Source organism: Meleagris gallopavo, chromosome 1 (assembly GCF_905368555.1).
Source record: "Meleagris gallopavo chromosome 1, MGAL_WU_HG_1.1, whole genome shotgun sequence".
In the NCBI taxonomy this organism is placed as follows: Eukaryota; Metazoa; Chordata; class Aves; order Galliformes; family Phasianidae; genus Meleagris; species Meleagris gallopavo.
In genome coordinates, this window is record NC_139404.1 from 33,641,332 (window position 1) to 33,660,712 (window position 19,381).

Sequence of the window (19,381 nt, forward strand, 5' to 3'; positions counted from 1 at the left end):
AGCCGTCGGAATGTGAATCGCACGTGCAGCTGCAAAGAAAGGCACAACTTTACTGCAGCTTGGAAATGCACGGGATTGATATGGCAGGCCTTAGCAAAAGAGGAGGGAAGCACCCCAACCCTACACCCAAGCCCTTATTAATCTTTTGCAGATGAAAACGTAGTTGATTTTTCTTTCAAAGTCCTTTCACCTCTCTGAGAGAGTAAGAAACATCTTTTAATCTTCTCCGTAATAGAAAGCGTACAGTAGGGGAAAATGGCCGTAATATAAAGCAAAGACATCCGTCGGCTTATCCTAAAAATAACTTTTTGGAAATGTGTTACCTTGGATGTATTTAAAAGGTCAATTTTTAGTGGCAGGTGGAAGTTAATTGCAAATGCATTTGAGGAATAATGTAAATCTGTTTGCAGCTCTCTCTTCTTTCTCTTTCCTGCTTGAGAGTTCCTTCCCCCGAGGTCTCCCTTGCTGTTATTTGTACCTGTAAGAATCAATAAAGTTTTGTAGTTGCAGAAGAGTTGTTTGCACATTCCTAACTCAGAATGGGTTGCAGCAGCTGATTGCAAGCTGCTCTCTGCAACTCCTGGCAGCATATTAGAACCAGGAGGCTGGAGATCCAAGCATACTGACAGCTAGCAGCAGCCCCCCCTTTCCTGCTCCTAAACACATAGTTCAGATGCTTCACTCCAACCATGTCACCGTCCCAGTGCGTTCTGCCAAGGATATTTGAGCATAAGGCCACAACAGATGATTGTTGCTTCTGGGGAGGCTTTGCAGGCATACATGTACGCCCTAGAAAAATGGTCAGCACCTATTGTGCGTGGGGAGGACAGCAAAATCAATTCATTCTTTGTGCTCTCAGCTGAGGGCCAGCGGTTCTTATGCTGCGATACAAAGGGTTGAATTACATTTCTTTTCAGGGCAGATGAGTTATAGAGTCCTCTACAGAGAGAATTGCCACATAAATTTTTGGTGCGGGGTAATCTCAAAAGGTAACAAATTTTGTAGTAATCCAACCCTGGTGTGATTCTGCCAGCACAAAGAGGTGTAATGCGACTACCTTGAACTTGAGCACAGCTTTTCAGGTTTTCTGAGGAAAGCCTTTTTGATAGATTGTCTCCCTAGTCTATATGTTTGTGAGTATATTACTCCTGCATACTGTTTCTCTCTATGGTTTCTCTTCTTCTGTTTCTGTCCAATGGAGAGGGAATGATTTATCTTCAGGCAAACGTTAATCTGGAAAAGATCTGTTTAACACTTCTAGGCAGGAGGTTTTGAAGCATTCTTCCTCGAGATGATTTAATTAAGATGCTGAGCATTTAGAAAAATGCTCTCTCTGGGACACTAAGTTTCTTCAGATTTTTTTCTGAGGTATGGAACAGCTTTAATCAAAGTGAAATGCTTCATTGTGAGAGACTCCGCTTGTAGAAACTCCTCAGGTTTTCTGTCCAAGCTGACTTAAGAAGGGCCTCCAGCGTAAAGGAAAATGAAGTAAGGGCTGGAGAATGGAAGAAAAAGTTGCAAGACAGTGATCTTCCAGGAAAATGAGCTTTGTCTTCTGTAATACCTCTGCAACTTTTCTTTGCCTTTTCCTATTTTCTTGTTTTTTCTTCCATCATTGCAAAGTCCTGCTGGGCTACAGTGCTCCCTCTGCTTGTCAGTGGGAGCTGGGAATCTGCTCTGGGATGTGGAGGTTGGGGCTGCAGGTCCTGAGGATTTCTGTGGGCTGCCACTAACCAGAAGCACTTCTGTCTTTCCTAGCTGCTGTGAAAGCTTAAGTCTGCTGAGAGTATAACCTGAAGCCAAGACTCTACCTGCTTCTGCAGGCGTCCTTCTTACTGCTTTGATGAATTAAAAGCAGTAACAGCAGGAGCACATTAGCAGCACATTAACTGCAGGGTAGAAAGTTGCCATCACTAACTCATTCACCACTCAGAGTAATCAGTAGTGCCTCTCTGTATTTGGGATGCTGTGAATTAATTAAATGTTAAGAATAATTGGCGCTCCCTAATTTTTGCTGTCTGACTGTGAGCCTGCTAACAGCGCTGTGATCTCAGTTACATCATTCCAGCTCTCACTGAGATCAGCCATTGACTTGAAAGGCGAAGGCTCTTTAGGAAAGCAGCATGACTTTCCTGTTGAAGATAAATATTTCTCCAGTGCAACCTTTTATTTTTTTTTTTTATTTCTCGTGGCAGACTGTAAAAATGAACTTGTGGAATTTAAGTGACTAATTATGAGAAGTTAATATTATCCTGATATGTTGTCAGCTGCAATGTGCGGGGATAGTAATCCTGGTTTTGAATGAGGACCAATTGGATCAACTTCAAAATGCTGTTCTTTTCTGAAAAGCCTGGGACTGTACCTTTCCCTCAGACAGGAGCAGTTGTGTTTACCCTAAATAACACTGCATGTGTCTGAAGCCAGTTCATATAGCACTGAAGTGTCAACGGACCATTTGTGGTTTCATATTCCTTTCAGAAAACAAATTTAGCATCATTCCTATTTATAAATTAACCCCAGCTAGAGAGTATTCATTGAGATATATTTTACATGTCTCCCCATGGGTGTCTTTCAGTCACCCGTCTCTATGTCCCGTGTGCTGCAGAAAGTAGTGTGGGATGAGTGGTGGTGGGTGAGCTCCATTCCCTCCATGGGAGGGGAGCAGAGGTGCACTCAAAAGGACCCCGAGGTTCAGCAAAATGGCAGACTGTAGAGATAAAAAGAATGAGTATCGGGACATCCTGCGAGGAGTGTCTTCATTGCTCCAGGTCCTTGCCAGGATCACCAGGGAGCTTAATGTTTCCTTATGAGGATTCAGCAGAGAGCAGCTTAGTTGGACACGTGCAATGACATGACATGAAACACGCAGGAAGGTCGGGCTTTAAATCTCAGGCACTGGTGGTATCAGCAGATCATCTTCCTGGATAGCTCTCATCCATAAACATAGGTTGTGGATCCCGACTGCAAGGGCCACATGGGCACCAGTGTGCTTTCCTGGGAGCGGCACTGCGTAATGCTGCTGTGACGCCGTTGGGCTGTGCAGAATCCCAGTGATACTCTGTTGTGTTTTGTTTCAGTGCGGTGCACACCTCGGGCACATTTTTGATGATGGACCTCGTCCAACTGGCAAACGGTACTGCATAAACTCTGCTTCGTTATCCTTCAAACCTGCAGAGAAGAACAGCGCCGGGGAAGGCAGTGGTAGCACCCGTCCTGCCCAAACAGGCAAAGCTGAGCTGTAGGACATGGGAAACCCGCAGAGAGCTGCTCTCATCCCGCACAGCTCACAAGGCATGTTTTCTGAGTTGCCTGCTACCTTATATCCTAAGAATGTGTAAATGTATGAAAGCATTTTGCACCATCCTTTTTCTTCTGCTCCTTTCTGGAGCTGGGGCCTTGCCTGCCAGTGCATTTTACTATATAATTGGATTGAAAAATGCATTGACTGACTTCACAGGTTTTCTTCTTTTGTTTTCTTTTTCTTTTTTTTTTTTTTTTAGAGATTGCTTTGGGGAATCCTTAAATCAAGGGGCTTTGGCATTGCGAGTTAGGAGTTTCTTACTGTAGGTCTGAATAATGTTCCTTTTTGTGTGGGGGATGGGAATTGTGTTTATCTCCAGATTATAGGAAATTTCTGGGTATAAGAAATCCCGGATTCCCAGCACATCTCTGCTTTGTTCTGACTTGCGAGGCACGCGCCCTTGGTCATATGCATTCAGCCATCTCCGAGTTTCAGCCGCACCCTGCAAAGGCTTGTATTTATGGCTGTTCCTTCCCAACTAGAAGAGATGGGTAAGATGCACAGCCCATCCTTTGGCTAACTTACTGCCAAAATTTCAAGGGTGTGGTTAGAAAGGGTGTAAACATTGTCTCAGCATCTGTTTTCCCCTCTGGTATTCAAATAAAGGTTCTAACCAGTAAGGCTCACTTATGCAAGCTTCTAATGAGACTTGGTTTTGTGAGGCCTGAAATCCGAATTAAGGCTGAAATCTGCACGGGGCCATTCCATGGACAAGTGCAGAGATGAACCGGAGCACTGCTAGATCTTTATCTGGTCAGCTGCTTGACAGTAGGATTCGGAAACAGAACAATTTCTGCTGAAAGGGAGCTGAGGAATGCAGCAGGCACAGAGACACCTGAAGTGCCCTGTCTGACTGTGGCCTGGACACGTGCTGCCTGCAGGGCCACAGCCCTTGTTTTGTGCAATTGCGATGTAGGACATGAGTGCAGAGTTGGTTTAAGAAACCAATTGAAAAAAGACCTATCAAAGCTCCAGCAGTTTTCATGCAGCAAAATTTGCCATCCCATAAGGTGTTTTTCACAGCTGCTTTTAGATTTTATTGAATAAGTTTGCCTAGAATTGTGCATAATACTGTTTCTTAAGCTATAACATACAGCATTTGCTGACACCGCTTTGCCTTTAAGCGTTGAGAGACTTGATGAATACAGTATTCACTTTTATTAGCAAACCGTGTGACTAACATATTTGGATCCAGTTTTATTTCCAGGAGGAGCAAAACAACCACTGATTTTTATGGAAGCAGGATTGAGGTTTTTATGTCGGTGATAATAAACACATTTCCTAGAGTACGAACATACTTCTGTTAAAATACAGCAACTGTAAAAGCATGCAGAATGGCCAGAATTGCCAATACAAATAACAAATGCATGAAAAAAGCATACAGTACCTTAGCTTAGACTACATGCAAATCAGATGATAAATACTTAGAGCTGAAAGTGCAGTGAGCACCTACTCGCATGAGCATTCCCCCAGATGTCATACAAGGAATAGCTACTAACAAGGCTGCTGCGGACTGACCTGTGCTGTTTCAAGGCAGTCAAGTTCCTCCTGGTCCCGTCGGTTTTTAGCAGTTTCTTAGAGAAGGGCTGCTCTGATCCCTCACTTTTATTTAAAGAAAAGTAGGTTTTCTCGACCACATTTTCTAACATAAACGTAAAAAAGGCAGCATCTATAAAAATGTGGTACGTAAATGTGGTTTAATTCCAGATTGCTGTTGGATTTAAGTGTTATCAAATTTCAGTCTATTTCTGCCTTATGTTAAAGAAATATATTGCTTGAACTTCAGTATGCAGTAATGTGTGCTGTCCTACAGGAGATTTATTTTTGCAGGATATGGAGTGCAATGAAATGAGTCAATATGGTGAGGTGTATGTGATCTCTGGGAGTTAGACCATTTAACATAGGAAATGCATTGTTCTCTCTTGTGTGCAAACTATACTACAGCACAGGGCAAGGCAAGACAGATTTCCTTTTATTGCTTTTAGAAGATGCTAGGAAGGGCTAGTGTTGAACCCTCCAAATTTGGTTCAGTCTGGTTATGATCATGCCAGAGGAAATTTGGGAATAGCACAATGTATAGAACAATAGGAGAATATTTCCGTATCTTTACATTTTGCACTGTCTAGATGCTTATGAAAACTAAATGCAAATTGTGTAGAAATAGCAAACTATATTTTATAATATCTCTATTGTTACTCAGATGTTTAAATAGCATACCTTAAAATACTGTGTCACACGTTATTTATATATACTATATATATAAATAATTGCACATGTTTTTATATATATATACGTACACAAACATATATCTATCCAAGTATAATTTTAGCTTCAGTACCTTTTTACTTAAAAGAGTTCAATACTTTTAAGAAATCAAATATACGTTTTTCAAATTCAATTTGTTTTCATATATTTGTTGTACACGAATATAAAATAAATCCCTTTATAAATAATCCCGCTCTCCTCCCTCATTTATTTGTTTTTGCTGCAGGTTTATGTGCCGCCTGCTACAGCCCAGGAGCTGCTCTTTCTTGCTGTGTCTGAACTGTAAATATTGTATGGCATCCCTTTGTCTCAGGCAGTCCATTGTTAGGGGCACAGGACCACAGGGTCTCACATTTCCTTGCATTACTGTCCATTGGGTAAACATCACAAGCATCCAGGCCCAGTAAACAGGGAAATATTTAGAAAAGGGCACGGCTTTCACCTTAGCAAAAGTTTTGTCTGCTTCCAGATGATTTGATGTGGGGGCTGGCAAGTGACATGCAAGCTGTAGGCACCCCGCAGTGCCTGGGCTCGATCTGCAGCCAAGAAATTTGGCTGGAAAGTTGGGTTTTGGCAAAGCTTTGTCTGTAAGGACAAGTTGGGAATGCATGGTGGGCAGCAGGGTAGTGCTACTCAGTAAATCGGCTCGGTGGTGGGTCTGGAAAGATGGGTGCAACGGAGGGGAAGAGCTTGCAGGCTGTTCTCAAACCTGCTTCCATGCTTTTACTCACAGGAACCTGGGAGTTACTGCAAGATTAATTCACATGCTGGACGTCTTAAGACACAATGAAGACTTATTTTACCACCTTAGTAGAATGTTCATTAGCCCAACACTTACTCCCTTCTAATACTGCTTCTCAGCCTGTAGTTCCCTCTCAGACCTGTGATGGAGTGATGCTCCCAGACTGATGGACTAACTGGTACCTAACAAAATGGGACGCAGGGCTGGGCACCCCACTAAAAAAGTACATTTTGTGTATGTAAACTTGTTAACACTGGGGCCTTACCACAGCAACTATAGTACATGTGCCCATACGGACAGCGGTAGACTCACATCTGGGGTTATACAGCAGAGACATTGCTCCAGGAAGGGAGCGGAAGCTTGTGAGGAAGTTCAGCCTCTCAGACTTACAGGTAAGTGACGTCCAAAAGCTTTGTCCTCTTCTGTTGAAAAGCAAGGTACAGCTGAAGCACCCAGCCATGCCCAATGCAAGACAGAGGTCACAGTGGTGCATGAAGTGAGGCCTGCCCAGCACACTCACATGAGGCACGTGATGTTTTTGCCCCCTTTAACAGTGACAAAAGAACTTTCTGTAGCACTGGCTAAGTCTCATTTTATTCCCTATCTTCTCCATCCCAAATAATGACTTTTTCCCTCAGCTCAGTAAGACAACATGCTAAGTCAGTGCTTCTGATGAGGCGATGCTGAAGAACTCATCATACCAAATATGATGCATAGTGTGGATGTTGGTGGTCTATTGGCTGTACTGAAATGTCTCAATCTCGGTTCACTTATCCTTGTTTTGCAGTCTTTTAGCCAACTGAATTGGCTTAAGCAACGAGCTGAAGTCTTTTCTAACTGAATATGTGACTTACATTCATTGTTCTTATGGCTCAGTACATTACAAAATGCCCGTGGTTGATGTCCGTGCACTGTCAGCAGTTCTCTGCTTATTCACCTGTGGTCTGTGATGGAATGCAAACCAGTTGATACAGATTACTCTACTGGTCCTGACTGAGAGCTTCACGGTCTCTCTTTGCAACCTTGAAAGATTGTAAAGATGCGGACAAAACAGATGTCCACACTTCCAGCACTGAAATCAGTGTTCACTGTACCCTCTTGCATACAGAATGAAATGGCAAGCTGTAAGCTGCACTGGAAGCAAACTTATCAGCATCCAGATTCAGTAGAGCAAGAAGAGAAAGTGTTGCTTAGTTTGTTGATAAACTGAACTAATAGTTCTTGGTTTATTGACTATTAAGATGAGGCCACCTACAGGTCCCAAAATAAACCTGCAAAAATGTTTAATCTGGCATATTTGAATGGTTGCATTACAGCCTCACTTCTTGCTCCCTTTTTGTTACAGAGAGAAATGATACTATAGCTCCTGACTACTCCTTTCAGATAAGAGCCACATTAGTACTCAGCAGCTGCATTGCTTTTACAGTCTTTTTTTTTTTTTAATTTCTTAATAAAAAGCAAGATAATACTACTAAACATAACCACAATTGGTGAAATCACTGAAATGGCCAAACTCTGTGCAGTTTAGGCATGTGATGTCCTGAAATCGTTATACAGGCCACCAGTGTAATATTAAAGGCACTAAGAAAAAAGGTCTCCGTTATGTCCACATGTTTTTGGGATCAGGGCCTGCTTGAGCAGTCCAAATTAAGCAGAAATAGTACACTCAGACACCTTCCCCAGAGACCTTCTAGGACTCTGAGCCAGCCTGCTCAGTCCTTTCCCTTAGCCAGCATAGATCAGTAGAAAAGGAGAAGCAGTTCCAGAAAATGAAAGAGAAAAGGCTTCCAGTTTCAAACTCCTATTTCATTTGTCTCTTATTAGACAGCTTTTGAACACTGAAGACATTTCACTCTGCGGATGTCTTAGGCAGGGCACTCTCATTTGGTACCCTTTGTGGTTTCAGTACAGATGATATCGGAGGTCTAACCTCTGGCCAGGAAATTTTACTGCCCTCGTGCAGCAGATCTGTTTCCACCACCTCACTTTTCACTTGCTGCATGGATTTTCTTCTCTTTTGTTTTTTTCAATAGCTAGCACTCCAGAAAATGACATTTTCTTTTTTTTTTCACTGTAGTTGCAATTGGGCTTCATGTTGTCTCAGGCTCCATCTGCCCAGGTGCAAGGACTCTGCTCCCCTGCTGGCAACAGGAGAAACTGGGCAAATCTTGTGTGCCTACTTGCAGAGAAAAGTGGTGGTTCTTCAGAAGGGCCAGTAAAATACATCTTCATCATCCCATTAATGTGAACAAGTTGATTTTGTGTGTGGGCTGGTTAGTTTTCATGTTTTCCCAGGCAGCTCCTTCTTGCAGTCTGGGCATTGTCTTCTCCAGTTTACCACTTTATTATTGTATGTTTCATACAAACACAAACATCTGGAGAACATCCTCAGGTGTAACTGCTGGGCAGGGCAGAAAATATCTGGAGTGATCTGAAACAGGTTTTGCTTCCCTTGAAAGCACACCCTTGGGACTGGGAAACTTGGAAGCTCTGTAATGGTATAGAGATCCTTTCACCTCCAAAACACCACATTTGGCTGGGATCTGTAACAGCTGGCATCCCTGGTGGTTTCTTTGCTGTTCATTTGTTGTTTTTTGTGAAAGAGGTGGTGCTGGGGCTGGTTTGCAGGCAGTATCCTTGTGAGCATCAGTGATGATGACAAGGCTGAGTTCCTTGGTGTAGGAGCAATCCATTTCTTCGCAGATAGCAATGAAGAGGTGGAAGGGTAGGAGAAGTGTGGGAAGGGCAGGGAGGAATTAGTGTTTTGCCACTTGCTGTTTACCTCATCTGCTCAGCTTAAATTCTAAATTTCCACTGCGGGATTGTGAGATTGGCCTAACTCGTTGCAAATAAAATAACACAAGCTGCTAAAAGCCTGTAAAAATGGGTGCTAAGTCTTAACTTTGCTCCAGTATCTGTTGAACATCACAGCCTTCATCAAAACAAAGCTACTGTAAGGTTAAGAGGATGGAACAGAGGAAGGTGTGCTGGGAGAGGTTCCTCAAGGTATGTACAAAGAAGTTGTTTTCAAGATTCATTTAAAACTTTCTGTGGGAATAGGATGCCTTTGGGACATCCTGCTACTCCAGAGAAGTTGTACAGGGAGCAAGAGTCCTGGAGACAGTGGGCTGAATTCTCAAAGGAAAAGTGCATACCAGATGAAGTGCAGCCACTGCTGCATTATTCTGTGATGCCACCCAATTACAACTCTTCCTGCATCAGTATTGCTCCATTTCCACGTCCTCCTTTGCAAGCTTTCAAACACCTTTGCTGCTTCAGCCCTGAGACACAGTATCTTGAGTAAGGTGATCATTTCACCTCATTCCTAACTTCAGCTTTGCAGGCTAGCACCAGTCACAAGTGGCCATGAATTCAGTATTCTTTGTTGATAAATCACAATTTTATCTTTGTTTGGCTAGGGCTTTTAGTGGCTGCCAACTCAAAACCATTGCCTAATATATCATTAGAGGGCAAATATGTTCCTGTGTGTTTCTGTGGCATGTAAGCAGATCCTACCAGAGCCTGGACATTCCAACATCCTGCTGAGGAAGGAAAGCAGTGCCCCAAATCATTTCGGCTGCAGATTTTCTTTGCAAATGAAATATTTTTTGTTTTTCAAGGTCAGACACTTGGGGCTGTTCAGGTCATAAGACGCCAGAGGCTGTTTACTTTGGAAAACAAGGACAGCAGTGGTGGGAGGTGCTTTTAGCAAGACCCAAATCTAATGTTTTAAACCAAACAGTGGTATGGCCAAAGGGCAGCCTCGCTCATCCTCACTGACACCATGACATAGAGGGAGGGCGTCCAAGAGCCAACTGACGTACAGGAACTGAGCAATAGGAATAATATTTGGTATTCCCACTCATGAACTCAAATACCTCAAAGCATGTGGGGGATCCTCAGATGAGAGGAATAAATATATTACATTGACTACAGTCAGTGTTTGCAGTGGAAAGTGATTTCCTCAAAGGTTGAGACAGTGCCCAAGAGTGGGTTGCATCTAAAAACGTTTTGGTCAGAGAGGATCGGCATTTTTCCAATGCCCAGGTGCCAAGTGGGATGGGAGGTTTTCCTCTGCCCTTCAGGTATTTTATTTCTTCTTTCATTTGAGTCAGCCATCCAGGCTACGGGGATCTCTCTGTGCTAGGTATCCTTCTAAATCATTTGTGTGAGAAAAAAATAAAAATAAAAAATGAATTATTGAGGAGGTGATATAGGGGAGCAAGAAGAAGTGTGAGAGTTTCCAGCTATTTGTACAGATTGAGGCACTTGCATATACGATTTCACTTACCTTTGGAATTGCATCTCAAGGGCTAGAACTGAGCAAGCAAATGCACAGCTGCACTTCTCCGTGCTGGGAGCCTGAGAGCCATCCCACCTGAGGGCTGCTCGACTGCAGTAGCACAGAACCCCACAGGTTATTGAATCCGAGAAACTGCGTGTCTCCAGCCTCTCCCGTCCTATCTGGGTGGCCATGCACAAGTTTATAATGTTGTTTTAAAATGTATGTGACTTTCTATGTGTGGATTTTTTTTCATCCTTGCCTCTTCACCACAAACCAAAATTGTTGTAGATAACTGCTTTTATTCCATGAAGACATTTGTTTCCTGTTGACATTTAATTAGTAGATACATTCTGTGGGTCAAGTTAGAGGGCAAAAGTAAAAGTGAGTTTTAGATGATTCAGCCCATTCTTAACCAGCAAGATGGTGTTTAGCAGTGTTAAACTGTAATAAAAATCCACATCTATGTGGGCTCACCTGGAGTTTCACAACAGCAGTGAGGATAGGGCACAGAGCTTCCTATTTCAAATGTCTTCAAAACGTCCCTTCAAAGAATCTCTATTAGGTGTTAGGAGTATAGAGGCTGTGGCATCCAGTTACACTGCTCTGACCATTTAAGAGAGGTGAATAAAATAGAGTCGGTTTTAGAAGCATACTGTGAATGGATTACTGTTTTTCCCCTGAAAATACACATTTCTTCCAGCAGCATAAAAGCGAGGGGAGCATTTGTACCACCAGTGTAGGAAACACACATCTCTTTTCTCCAATGACTAAACTAATGAGAGCTATCAAACTTCCTAATGGTTGAGGGAAAGCCTGTCAGTGCCTTGCACTGGTAAAATGTATTTTCCATAGAGTTGCTTCCAACTGACACCAGTGGGAATGAGGGAAGCTCAGCATCAACACAGTCTGGTGACTCAGGTGCTCCTAATGACAGCGGGTGGCGATGGAGAAGCAAGCTGGCCAGCCCTGGTAGAGAACCACATAAACTGCCAAACACACCTCACTGACCTTGAGCCTTACCTGGTGGACACATTTCCGAATGAATCATGGAGTCATAGAATCATAGAATTGCTCAGGTTGGAAAAGACTTCAAGGATCATCGAGTCCAACCGCAGCCCAACCATACTACCCTAACTCTAACAACCCTCCACTAAATCATGTCCCTGAGTGGTTTTTAAACACATTCAGGGATGGTGACTCAACCACCTCCCTGGAGAGCCTACTCCAGTGCTTAACCACCCTTTCTGTAAAGGAGTTTTTCCCGATATCCAGCCTAAACTTACCCTGGCACAACTTGATACCATTTCCCCTCGTCCTGTCACAAATGAGAAGAGACCAACCCCGCTCTCACTGTAAGCACCTTTCAGATATTGGAAGAGAGCAATAATGTCTCCCCTCAGCCTCCTCTTCCTCAGACTAAACAGCTCCAGTTCCTTCAGTCGCTCCTCGTAGGGCATAAACTGCATTTTAAGCCATTAACGTTCCAGGAAAAGGAATATGAACTCTGCACCTTTCTAAAGGGAAGGGAAAAGGACCACCTGGTAGAGCTGAACCACTGACCTGGGTGACCGTCCTCGCATTGTGCCAGGTGAGCAGTCACAAGGACAGACCGGGACAGTGCCTACGGGCATATCCCAAAGGTAGGTTGTTGATATTGGCTTTCCAAATGCATGTGCTGTCTGGGTGATGCACTATCTCCATGTGTTTGTCATTATGCAATGACAGACCTGAACTCTGCTGTGCTCTGTTCAGGAACTAAAGAGGTTGTCCTCACCACAATCTGTGGGCTGGGCAGCCAGCAGTATGAGGGCTATGAAAGAGTAAGCCTGGCTTTGATTACAAGATGATACCTACTTAGAGATGCCTTCAAATCAGCTGAGAGAAATGCTGCTTTTCAAAGCCAGACATTAGCTAAGAGTATTCATCTTTTGAGAGGATAACTTGGGGGCAAAATGTTCACCTCTCATTCACCAAGGGTTTTCTTGTATTACAGTTCAGAAAATGCACAGCAAGGTCTCCAGGTTTGTTTGAAGACATGCATGAAGACTTATATGGTGAAACGTTTCATTCTGGCTGTGAAAAAAGTTAATTCAAAACAACTAAAACGTCAGCCATAAAGATGTACAACATTTTTCAGGAAGCCTTGTCCACCCTGAACAAATGTTTTCATAAAAAACAGCCTGCCCGTAATAATCACTGTTATTGAAAAGGCATCCCAAGGTTGCTGTATGGAAATATGTTAAATACGTTCTGAAATTCAATCTAATATAATTTCAACATTAGAGCTCATTCATAATCCAGTATTAAAAGGCTATGCAATTTTCATGAAATATGTCTGTCTGTGTAATCATGAATGCTGAATATTGTCATGGCTTTCCAGGAATTTTCAACCTCAGTGCAGAGGAAAGAAAATTCTTCCAACTGGACTTTTACACCACTGAGCAGAAATAACAATAACAGCTCTACATTTAAAATAAACATTTCTGGAAAAATACTATCTTTTAAAAGAGGCTGTAGTCTGAATTTAAAGCTACTGGTAATATGACACAGGCTTTGTGTGCGCCTGTGGCTCTGGCCCTTGGTTTTTTGTGGTACCGAGGACAAACAGGAATCTGTTTACCAACACTAAATTTAGGAACCATCCCTTTGGATGAAGTTGGCCTCAACCTTGGATATATTTCTGTTTTTGGCCCCCAGAGTTGCATCTAAATGTAGTCATTCAAATTGTCAAGTCTTGCCGGTCCTTGCTAATTCCACACTGCAACACAGCTCTGCATGTACATGCAGCATTGAGGGGTGAAAAGGTAAAAAGAGCATCTTCAGCCCCATCTTACAGCTGTGGTGATCTACAGTAGCTGTTTGCCACAGTTTTCTTGTCTTTCTATTTTTCTGAAAGAATCAAAGCTTAATAAAGTAGGACTTGCGCACATGAAAAGGTGAGTGGGAAAATGTCTGTGTCTCTTTTTAATGTCCCTTGTTGCCAGTGGCTCTTTGATATTTCTCCTTTTTGTGAGCAACCTTTTTTTTTATTAGTGGAACATTGCTGGTTCTGTGGCATGACTTTAAAATGATAGGAAAAATTATATGACTGGGATCTCAATTATTCAGCACAGCCATTTTAATCTTTCATGTTACTCGATCCAGTACAAGGCAACATATGTCTTCTTTCCAATTAGAATACAATTCTCACTATATTCATCATATATCAATGTCTGTTTTTCTATTTGCCAAGACATGAAAGGCTGAGATTCAAAAGGTGCCATTCAGACTGCCCTGCTTGTGGACCATTACGTAGTGCCAGCAGGCTGCCTGTAGCTGTGAGTGCCGTGTCACAGGGAGCTGATAGGCACCTTCTTCCTTGCAGAGCTCCTCAGCAGCTCACTGCATGTTGCAGAAGTGGCTCTGAGGTGCCTCTGCAACCCTGTGTCATGTGCATGAGCAATACTGCAAAGCACATTTGTTTTGAGACTGCTCAAATGCATGTGGCAACAGGATCTCCTCCACGGCCTGATGGCCCTTGTTGTGCTGGTTGCTCTGTGACTCTGCCTCTCTTTCCCCATTTATACGAATAGAGAACCAAATCTTTCTACCAGGGAGGTGGTGGAGTCACTGTACCTGGAGGCATTCAAGAAATGTGTAAATATGGCACTGAGGGACATGGTTATTGGGCATGGTAGTGGTGGGTTGACGACTGGACTGCATGATCTTAGTGGTCTTTTCCAGCCTTAATGATTCTATGATTCTGCTACCTAATATTTGAAAAAAATATCGTAAAAGCCTTCAATGACAGTAAAACTGATACTGAGTGCCCCTTCTGTGATACAAAGAAAGAAATGCGCATTTAAGATCTATCCTAGCTCTACATACCAGGTAAGCACGATGTGAAAACTCTTTAATACTCTTTTGGCATCAGCTATTCAGCTGATGCCAAAAGAGCTATTCAGCTATTTGCCCAGGGAGGTTGTGGAGCCTCCTTCTCTGGAGATATTCAAGTCTCGCCTGGACGCCTACCTGTCGACCTGGTGTAGGGAACCTGCTTTGGCAGGGGGGTTGGTCTCGATGATCTCTAGAGGTCCCTTCCAACCCCTACAATTCTGTGATTCTGTGATATTCATACCCACATGATGCCACCTAGAGAAGGCTATGATACAGAACAGATCCCAAAAGCCATAACTGGGGAATGAGCGGCTCTGTGAATGTAAGTATGCTAAAGCAGTCTGAATGTCTTGAAAAGAAGACACAGCCCAAAGCTCAGCAGCATGTTGCTCACTGCCACGTCCCAGGCTGCAAGAGGAGAGGCTCCCTACACAGCTGCAAGATGAGGGCTGGAAGACAATTGACATCAGATGGCAGCAAGACTTCTCTGAAGTGCCCTTAGAAGCAGAGACTGATCCACTTTTCCTTTTTTCTCCCCCCTAATATGCAGATATCCAACTGTGATTTATGCAGATAGGAGCTGAGAGCAAAACTCTAGTGCTGCAATGAACTGGTGTTCCCTAGGTCAGTGGGTTGACCTGAGCTAAGGAACCTTCCAGAGGGTGCAACAGTGGCAAAAAGAACTCTTGGTGAGGGGCCAGACCTAGATGAGAAGTCATACAAGCACCTACCTCTCTGGGTACAGTGGGTTTCTTTCCCACACTTCTAACTGCTCTCTGAGGATGCAGCTATCAAACTGTTTCCATCTCAAACTTTGCTTCTTTATATAATTCCAAGTATCCTGGCAGGTCATATGGTTGCTATAAGATGATTTTGAGAAGATGGATGGGGAACAAGCAGTTCTTATGGTATGAGAACTCAAAAGGAACCAGTGAAATTTGCAAACAAGAGATTCAGTGGAAGCAAGAGGCAGCACCTTTTAGTAGAATGCAGTGTTGTTCTGTGTGACTCAGGGCAGCAGGATGCTACGGGGTGCACAAGTTGCACAAGCACATACAGTCCAAAGTGTTAGGCAAAATGATGGAAGTGCAGGCATGTACTATTTAAAATCAGTGATACAGGTGCAAATGTGAGCTCAGGGATATCCCAATCCATTTACTGCTGGCTGGTGCGAATCTATAGTGGAAAATTTTTCTTCACTTTTTACAACTTTTCAGGAGGAAGCCAGCAGCAGCACAGGGAGAGAGAATACTAAGTGAGATCTTCTCAAGCATGAGTTCTTCAAATGCAAATACTTATGCTGTAGCCCAGCAGCTCAACCAGACATCCCTGGGGTGGGAATAAATGAGATGGCAGGGAAGCCTGCAATGTGGGCAGCTCACCTCACTTGCCCGCAGGCCTCGTGCTCATGGCAGAGGGCTGAATCCCTGATCTTGGGACAAGTGATCTTTTCTGAGGGGCAAAGAGGGCTTGGGGAGAGGAAGGCGATGCTGCAAAGTGCCAAGCGTGTCAGGCACTCTGCAGCTCTGGCAGACATGCTTCATCCTTTTAAAACCATGTCTGGTCTGTGCTGCAAATTGAAACGATCAAAATGCATTGCACCGTGTTTGAACTGGTTTTTGTCAATGAATGTTTTTACTGCAGGTGGCAGATGTTTGCACTTATCCAAATAGGCAATGCTTTGCAAAGGTGTGTGAGGGCCTGCTCCCACAGCACTGAGGTTTTGTGATGATTTTCCAGGGCCTCTTCAGAAACTATTCCCTTGATAATCTTGGTGATGAGCTCTAAGAGTCATGCTAACATTGGAAAATGTTTTAATATCCTTGTAGACAACTTCTGGCAAGGGCTTTTACAAGAAGACCAAAAAGAAGATCTACATAATTTCACATAAATATTTGAAAAGTATTATGCTGAAAATACTATTTTTGACTCTTCAGTGAGGGAAAAGGCCTTAATAGCGGTAATATCACGTACTAGTGGCATCCTGAATGTGGTGATGAAGGGACAGAGAAAGTCCAGACTCTGGCATCATTAAGCTTTTCCAGATGTGGCTCCACATTTACACAGAGAACACCTGAGAATTAACTTATGGCAGCATGACAAGGAACAAGAAAATGATGAAGCCAAGCTACCTGAGCCCTTCTGACAGCTGCAGGAAGCAGCCCCATTATTTCAAATATTGAACACAAAGGTTTCAAAGGATGAACACAGCCCTGAAAATGTGAATCCTTTAAAAACCTCTGCCCAGTATAAAGGCCGTGGCAGGGAGCTGTTGAGAAACTCACTGCCATTTCTGTGGAACAAGTGATCTCTGCTGCTATAGATATACTTCAGAAAGGGGGCCCAAATATGGGTAGCCTTGGAAGGGACACCAGGGACAGCGCTGGAGGGCAGAGGGGTGGGTTTGGGCTTTTTAAGGTGAGTACATCTATGGTATGTGACTGGAATTACTAGAGAGTAATTGTTCCAGAGGGAGCCATCAAATGCTTCTTGCCACCACAGGCTGTGAGTGAATAGCAGCAAGAGTCCCGCCTAGTAGCACCAAGTATGTATTCAAAGGGTTGAAAAAAGAGCAATACCTTGACTTCTCCATGCAGGCCAATTAGGGCAATTAGGAGCTTTTCCAGCTCCCTGTTCAGGGCCTTCTTCCCTGCCTGTTGGGTGCATTTGAACCCAACAGTCTCCAGGGGCACTGGCTGGTCTGTGGGTCACTGGGACAGAGAGGAACACATGTGGTTGGATCCAGTGCTTTCATCACATGAATATGTGTCAACATGTCACTTTAAAGTAGTTCAAGTAAGAGAGATGGGGGAGCAGACGAGGAGGAGGGAGGCAGGAAACATGTCGTAAATCCACAGTGAGAAGGGCTCTGAAGTAAGAGCATTAAAGACTCTGGAAAACGCATAAAAATCTGCCATCAAGAGGGCACTGTCAATGCATTCTGTCAGTACAGTTTTCTTTTTATTTCCTAGTGTGCAATATGATATAAAAAAAAGTTCACCTGTACTAGATGATCCATGAAAGCACGTATTTTGCATGAGATTTATTTTTCATATGCACAGACCTGGCATTTCCATGCATGGGTAGATATCTGTCACCATCCCATACAACCAGGCCATTCCTCTCCCAAGCTGGCAATCACAGTTGACCCTGCTGGGTGCCATCAGCACCTGCAGTCTTGTGGGGACTCTCCCATTTCTTGTTTTTCCCAGAAGTGTAGCCCAGAGGTGTAGCCCACCTCTTTTTGTTTCTACTTTTTTCTTAAGTAGAACCAAACAGAGGAATGTAAAGTTAAAAAATAATGGAGAAAGATCAGACTGAAATAATTTTCCCCCCAAAATCCCATTCGTGCAATCATCAGATATGTGAGGCTTTGCACTTTCTCATGTTGCTATTGTAAAAAGACAGAGAAAATTTGAATCCACTCAAATGTTATGGTGAGTCTCAAATACTACAAAGAGTTTCTGGAGGCATACATCCCACTGCAAGGATCTGAATTTTCCCCAACACCCAGAATATTAAGCAACCTGAGGCTTGAGCTTTTAGATAGAGATTTGAGAACTGGGAACATCCTGGCTTGCCTAAAAATGACTAGCAAAAGGAAAAATTGCCAGCACAGCAACCACCAGCCTCTCTGGCGGCCAGCTGTACCTCATTCAGTTACAGGACTTAACATGTCCAAAGTGGGGAAAAGGCCTCCAGGCTCTGGCTAACAGATTCTGTGATGCAAGAAAACCATCTATACTGTGTAACCAACCCTATAAAAGATGAAAAGTCATCTCCCCACAAGTGCATGAGTTAAGATGTCCCAGCCTCCAAGGGGCACATCCTTCTGACTCATCCTTCTCATCCTACTCCTTAGCTGTCCTGTAGCACAGCAAGAACACATACCTATAATTTTGGCAGCAGCTGACTGCACTAGGACCGAATCAGCATGTCTCCAAATACCACACACCATACCTGCAACGTACTCTTACATCTTGAGCATTATGCCATTGCAAGGTAGGGAAACAAGATGCCCATGGTACTCAGGTGTCCCTTCAGGGCCCAACTCAACACACTGCTCCCATCCTTGGCCACCCTGCGCATCTCAGTCTTCTCTTAGCACAGCTTGAGTGCTTTTGAAGACCACATTTTCATTTCTTCAGTTTCATTGCCTGTCCATGCATGATCAGGTGCAGTGCATTTCACCGCTATGGGGCTGCCTGTTTGTGATCCCTTACAAGCTTGTTCTGTATTTCCTTTCCCTTGGCACAGATTCCTGCTTTCCTATCTTTCCTTCATCTCTGAATTTGCAATGGCTGCAGAAATGCATCCGCTCAGCGTCCTCTGGAAAACTGTGGGAGAAATGCAGGATCTCTCACACGCAGCTGGACACTTCCCAGTGCCTTAAGAGCTGCTTAGCTTGAATTTTGCCTGGGTTTTGTTTCTTCTGAGCGCAAATGTAGCAGCAGGTTGCTGTTGTACTTCAGAAGCACTTTAGTGGGCTCTCATGGATGGCTTTTGGAAGTAGGTGTGCGGATCAGTCCTCATGGTTGTTGTTTTTTTTGTCAAAATGTATGCTAAACAGCATATGCGTGGATGTCCTTGAATGTGTGCCTGGTCCATGTCTCCAGCACAATACATGCTGTGGGAAGAAAGCGGGGGTTTTTCCCATGTGGCTCGAGCACCCTGCATCCTCAAGGATGGGCTGATGGGGTGAGGGCAGGAGGACTGGAGTCCATTCCCATGTGGGACTGGGGCAGCTGTGGCCGTGGGTCCAGCCAAGAGTCCCATGGGGCTGGTGGTTTTTGCCAACTCCAGCCCCCAGCCCCTTGGCCCGCAGCCCAGTCCCACGAAATATAAACCAAAGAGACATAAACAGATGATTACATGAAAAATATATCATGATTAGCCAGATAGGTCCCAAATG

At 43.7% G+C, this 19,381-nt stretch overlaps 1 protein-coding gene across 9 annotated transcripts in view; it reads left to right on the forward strand.

Annotated features, from left to right (window-relative positions):
• Nucleotides 1–5,754, forward strand: part of MSRB3 (methionine sulfoxide reductase B3) — an 83,664-nt gene extending 77,910 nt beyond the window's left edge. For 8 of the 9 annotated variants that reach the window (XM_085220603.1, XM_085220650.1, XM_085220619.1 and 5 more), the window contains one exon: nt 3,078–5,754. In XM_085220603.1, coding sequence (XP_085076729.1) covers nt 3,078–3,242 — 165 coding nt within the window. In that variant the 3' untranslated portion in view covers nt 3,243–5,754. Of the gene's footprint in view, nt 515–3,077 lie in introns of those variants that run through there. The other variant, XM_085220592.1, reaches the window with a different exon arrangement.
• Nucleotides 5,755–19,381: the final 13,627 nt, after the last annotated feature.